At 61.9% G+C, this 6,000-nt stretch overlaps 1 protein-coding gene across 1 annotated transcript in view; it reads right to left on the minus strand.

Annotated features, from left to right (window-relative positions):
• SMAD3 (SMAD family member 3) overlaps nucleotides 1–6,000 on the minus strand; it is a 56,751-nt gene extending 50,751 nt beyond the window's left edge. Inside the window, exon 1 of the mRNA XM_060175662.1 lies at nucleotides 5,501–6,000. Coding sequence (XP_060031645.1) covers nucleotides 5,501–5,706 — 206 coding nt within the window. The 5' untranslated portion in view covers nucleotides 5,707–6,000. The remainder of the gene's footprint in view (nucleotides 1–5,500) is intronic.

Consider the following 6,000-nt stretch of genomic DNA (forward strand, 5'->3'; position numbering starts at 1 on the left):
AATTCAAAAAAAGGTATATTCTCCACAGAAGAGATGCAAAAGGCCAACAAAAATCATTAAAAATGCTCCAAGTCATCAACTGCCAGAGAAATGCAAATAAAGACAACACTGAGATACCACTCTTAAAAAAAAAAAAAAACAAGCAAAACTCCTGATGTGTCCTGTTGACTTATTTCCATTAGAAGAATACAACAATTACAAGTTGACATTATTAAACGAATATTTGTTTTAAAAGAACTCATTTTAATTAGATTCTTGATGTGCGAGACCTGAGCAGGATTATTTCAAAGTCACCAACTTCTGGCGGTCCCCAGAGGTACTAAGTAAGCCCTGCACTCACCACCCTTTACCTGTGGGGAGAACTGTCACGTAAGGTCAAAGAGATAAAGACCGGCCTGGGCTCAGCCCAGGTTTGAGCCCTGGCACCACATGGGAGGGCCTTAGTTCCAGGGCAAGCTTGAGTGCCCTGAGACCTCTCCCTGCATCTCTCTGAATGAAAAGGGGGCCTGGTGGTCCAGGAGGTGGCGCAGTGGATAAAGCATCGGGCTCTCAAGCATGAGGTCCTGAGTTCAATCCCTGGCAGCACATGGAGCAGAGTGATGTCTGGTTCTTCCTCTCTACTCCTATGTTTCTCATTAATAAATAAAATCTTAAAAAAAAAAGGGGGGGCTGGAAGTCATACATGCAAGGCTCTGACTGCAAAAATAAAAACAAAGTATGGTTATATTTTTGCCACCAAGTTTATCCCCAGGACCCACTGCCGCCATGACATCACCACTCCTGGTGGCCGTAGAGAGGGTGAGAGATGGAGAAGAGACGGACAGAAGGAGGGAGAGTGGAGGAGGGAGACACCTGCAGCCCTGCTCATGAAGCAGGTGGTGACGAGGGCTTGAACCCGGGGCCCTGAGCATGGTAACACGTGCACTCCACCTAGTATGTCACCGTCTGGCTCCAATCATATGATTTCTTGAAAAAATATTTTTATTTACTTATTTTTTTTCAGTTTTTTTTAAATATTTATTTAATTTATTGATTCCCTTTTGTTGCCCTTGTTGTTTTATTGTTGTAGTTATTATTGTTGTTATCGTTGTTGGATAGGACAGAGAGAAATGGAGAGAGGAGGGGAAGACAGAGAGGGGGAAAGACAGACACCTGCAGACCTGCTTCACCGCCTGGGAAGCGACTCCCCTGCAGGTGGGGAGCCGGGGTTCGAACCGGGATCCTTATGCCGGTCCTTGCGCTTTGCGCCACCTGCGCTTAACCCGCTGCGCTACAGCCCGACACCCCTTATTTACTTATTTTTACTATTGGATAGAGACAGAGAGAAGTTGAGAGGGAGGCGAGACAGGGAGAGAGACAGAGAGACACCTGCAGCCCTGCTGTACCACTTAGGAAGGCCCCTGCAGGTGGGGACCAGGGGCTGAAGCCAGGTCTTTGCACACTGTAGCCACCTGAGCCCCAAAGTAACTTTAAAGGAAGAATTGCCAGTGACAAGGGCTGAAACTGGGCTGGAACTGGAGGTGGGTTTGCTCAGGGAAGGAAAGAATAGAAAATAAAGCTCCCCGCTGTTTCTCTTCAGCTGTGGAAAACAGAGACTTGAAGCACATGAACTTAAAAAATAAGAAAAAAAAAAAGAGCAGGGGTAGACAGCAGAATGGTTCTGTCAACAAAGGCTCCAGAGTCCCAGGTTCAATCCCCCGCACCACTATCAGCCAGAGCTAAACAAACAGAGCTCTGGGGACAAAAAAGAAGGAGAAGGAGAAGAAAAAGAAGAAAGGAAAAAAAGAAAAATAAAAGAGGGGGGCAGGGCAGTGGGGCATCGGGTTAAACACACATAGTACAAGGCAAAAGGACTCGCAGAAAGGCTCAGGTTCAAGCCTTTATTTTCATGAAAGAGAAAAAGACACTAGCACCCTGCTCAGCTCTGGTGCTGGGGGTTGAACCCGGGACCTCAGAGGCTCATCACTTACTTATGGTTGAGACAATAATTATTTATCATATTTGGAACGGCTGTGCTCCAAGCTGACTTCCAGATGAAAACCAAGACAGAGACAGAGGGAGGCCACAGCACCAAAGCACCCTTCCACGTGGCAGGAGTCCGAATCGAACCCGGGTCCATTACACTGCAGGGCCGGGCACTGTCCAGGTGAGCTGGACAGCTGCCCCTCCAGGCTGCTCTTCATTCTAAGCCGGGACCAGGCAGCGGGGGCGGCGAGCGGGGGGACGGCACAGCAGAGAAGGTAGCAGCGGCCTCACTCTCCCTCTCCGAGTTCCCGAGCTCGGGGTCTGGATCCAGAAGCTTCCCCTGATCCCTGGAGCCTCCCCACAGCAAGGGGCCTCACCCCTGCCCCGTCCACCGCCCTCAACAGGACCAACTGACCCCTGGACCTTGGACCCCCAGCCCCTGTGCAGCCTTGGAGACTGTGAAACCCCAAATTGACCTGAATCACAAGCCAGGACCCCCAGCTCCCCAGAAAAACCCAACGTGTCCCATGAACATGTTGACAGGAGGGAGGCAGGCCCTGGATGGGGAGGGGGGCTCTAGATGAAGGGGGGCCCTGGACATCGGGGGCAGGCCCTGGACAGAAGGGCAGGCCCGGCTCAGCTTGTCTCTGACCCAGGGAGGCCAGGTCGGCACCGGTAAGTCAGCCCACCCCTGACTGGGGGGCCTCGATGAGTGTCCCCAAGCGAACCGGGTGCCCAGGTGCCCGGCACCCAGGGAGAGCCAGGGCTCCTCAGCACAGCTGGGGTACTGGACCAACCCTCCAGTAGCCCCTCAAGTCCTATGCGTCCCTCCCTCAAGGTTCCCAAGAGCCCAGAGGCGAGGTAGGTCCGGGCTCTGAATCTAAGGAGATGGGTTTTCCATAAAAGGGGCCCCGCTTGCACATCCCAGGTCCAGACCCAGAGAGACACCCCTGGGGACCTGAGAGGGCGCTCTGCCTGTCTCCCTTGGGTGTCAGCGGCCTGGCTAAAGGAACGGGCACGGGGTGCAGGGACCCCTCCTTGGAATAGCTCCCAGCCCCTCTCCCACACACCCAGCTGCACCCTACTCCCAGAACTGGGTGCAGCCTGTGGCCCCCACCCCAGGACAGCCACTGGCTGGTGACACCGCACCCCTGCTCTGTGACAAGGCCCCGGACATTGTGACAACCAGATGTGAGGGGGAGGGGTGCCGAGTGTGGCCTGGGCTCTCCCTCCCCCCCCCCCACGCTCCCCTTGGGGGACCTGGGCTCTATCTTTGTCCTGGTGGTGGGGGGGGTGATGTGAGGCTGGGTCCCAGCAGGCCACTGTCACCAGTGAGGCAGGGATCTGGAAAGATCCAGCACAAGCCCCCAAACACCCTCCACTGCATCCCCAGGCTGGGGAGCTCAGCAGGCAGCCCAGGCTCCCGCCCCCAGATACCCCTGAGTCGTGGCCCTCAGAGCCCAGAATGACCCGCAGGGGTGCGGGCAGCGGACGGGCGGCCTGACCTCACTCTGTGCCCAAGGCCCAGCAGCTGTCACTGGAAGGCAAGGTGACCCGGCTGGGAATCTGTTTAGTCTAGACCCGCCCCGGCCACCACCCCCCAACTCCCCATGTCTGCACAGAAACAGAAGGGCCTAGGTCCCGAGCTGGGCACAAGTTAGCTTCAGTTAGCTGAGTTAGCACACACAAAGGCCTCCAAGCCGCAGGCTGGGGGGAGGGGGGCAGACCCCAGCCCTGACACCTCCCCGGGCAGAGCCAGGGTCCCCCACCCTCCCCACCTGCCCCCACCCTCCCCCTCCTGCGGGGGCGGCAGCCCGGCTGAAGGGCCCCCCTTATCTCTCTTCCCTGGAGTTTCTTAATCTCCCCGAGGCGGAGGCAGCGCTGTGTAAACTGTGAAAACACTTTTCAGGCTGCTCCGGGAAGCTCCACCTCCGCCCCCCCAGCACCCCCAGCACCCCGCCAGCACCGGGCAGGGCAGGTGGGCCGCCAGAGCTGGGGGTGCAGCAGCCCCCCACACCACCCCAAAGGCACCCAGAGGAGGGAGTGGACCCAACCCGGGCTCACGCCCCTCCGGGAAACCAGTCCTGGAAGGCCGGGTGTTGGGGCCTGGAGCCCCCACCCCCACCCCACTCCCGCCCCCACCCCGCCCAGGGCCCTCAGCCTCGGAAACTGGATCCACCCACTTGGACAAGAAAGAAGAAAAAGCAAAGAAAGACTTGAGTAGCTTGCAAGCTGGAGGCTCACACCATATGTGGCTGATTTCCAAGGGGGGGGCACAGATGTTGCTTTGTGCGGGTCGCCCCCTGCGCCCCACGCAGCTGCCCCAACAGGTGGTGAGGGCCAGAGTCCGCGGCCCCCTCCTCAGTCGGGTCCCCCCTCTGCTGGGGCGCCGGGGGTCAGGCTTTATATGCGCCCAGGTGCCCCCCAGCCTTCGTCCAACTCCCAGGCCACTGGGGCGGAGAGGAGTCGCTGGCCGCCCCCTAGCAGCGGCCTCTGTGGGCGCCCCCGGCGGGTCCTGGGGTCTGGGGTCTGGGGGCAGGTGGCGGACGCAGAGCTCTGGAGGAATGCGAGGTGCCTGCCGGCAGCCGGGCCCTGGGGGCCCCATTCCCGCACCAGCACCCCCCCCCCCCAGTAAGGCGGTTAGGGGGCCTATTCGACCCCACCCGTCTCCAGGGAGAAAGTGGGAACCTGGCCCGCGGAGGGGGGGGTCGCCCGGGGGCTAGAAAAAGTCTCTGAAAAAGCTCGTTCCGGGCGCCCCACCCACCCACCGCATGGGGGGGCGCAGAAGGAAGGGCACCTCGCCACCTCGGCGGTGGAGGGGCGGGCGGGGAGAGGTTCCGGCTCCCGAACAAAGCGGGTGCGACTTCCAGCCTGCGCCCGCCCGGGGGTGGGAAGGGGGCGCCCCTCCTCGCAGCACCCGCCCCGCGCGGACGGGCAGAGGCGGCGCCTGAAGCCCAGCGCCGCGTGGAAGCAACAGGCCTGGCGCGCGGGGTGCGGGGCGCGGGGGTGCGAGGGGTGAGGGGCGCGGGGATAGGGGAGCGCGGGGTGCGGAGCCCCCACTCCAACCTGCGCGTTCGCTCCCCCGGCCCCTCCTCGACCCCCAGACCCCCTCACTGACGCGGGTCCCCGCTCGGCAGCCCTTGGGACCCCCCCCAGCCCCTCCTGCACCGCGACGCCCCCCACCCAGGTGGCGATGAACTTGGTGGCGGCGCTCAGCGTGGTGATGCCCCCCCTGGGCCTGACCCCAATCCCCCCAACCCCCCGCGCCCCAGCCCCGGACCCCCTCGCACCCGCGGAGGGAGATGCACTTGGAGGCGGCGGCGCGGTGATGCGAACTCGCGCACAGGTCAGCCCCGGCGCCCAGTCCCCGGCCCCGCGCACCTGGCGTGATGCCCTCGGTGGCGGCGCTGATGTCCCCCGACCCCGGCGCCCCGGCCCCGGATCCCCGCGCACCTGGGGAAGATGCTGCCCTGGGTGGCGGCGCTGATGGCCCCCCACCCCGGCCCCGGCGCCCCGGCCTCGGATCCCCGCGCACCTGGGGATGGTGATGCACTTGGTGGCGGCGCTCTGCGTGGTCACCGCCTTCTCCAGCTCGTCCAGCTGCCCCGTCTTCTTGAGCTTCTTGACCAGGCTCTTGACGGCCTTCTCGCTCCACTTCTCCTCCTGTCCGTTCTGCTCTCCCTTCTTCCAGCCCAGCAGGCGCTTCACGATCGGCGGTGTGAATGGCAGGATGGAGGACATGGCGGGCCCGGGGAGCGGGGTCCCGGGGTGCGGGGCGCCCCGGGCTGGGCCTGTTCTCCGGGCCGGGACTGCGGGCCGGGCGCCCTCTCGGGGACGAGGGGGGGCCGAGGGGGTCTTAGGGACCTTGGGGGCGCCCGGAGTTCTCGGGGGGCCTGGGGGGTCTCGGGGGGCCGGGGCGGCGCGGGGACCCCGGCGCGGGGTGGAGGCTGCGGCCGCGGGCTCCGGAGCAGGAGAAAAGTTTGGTTTCCGCCGTGGGGGGGGCCGCCTCCGGGGGAAGCCCCGCCCCCCGCCCGC

The sequence above is a fragment of the Erinaceus europaeus genome, chromosome 16 (assembly GCF_950295315.1).
Source record: "Erinaceus europaeus chromosome 16, mEriEur2.1, whole genome shotgun sequence".
Lineage (NCBI taxonomy): Eukaryota > Metazoa > Chordata > Mammalia > Eulipotyphla > Erinaceidae > Erinaceus > Erinaceus europaeus.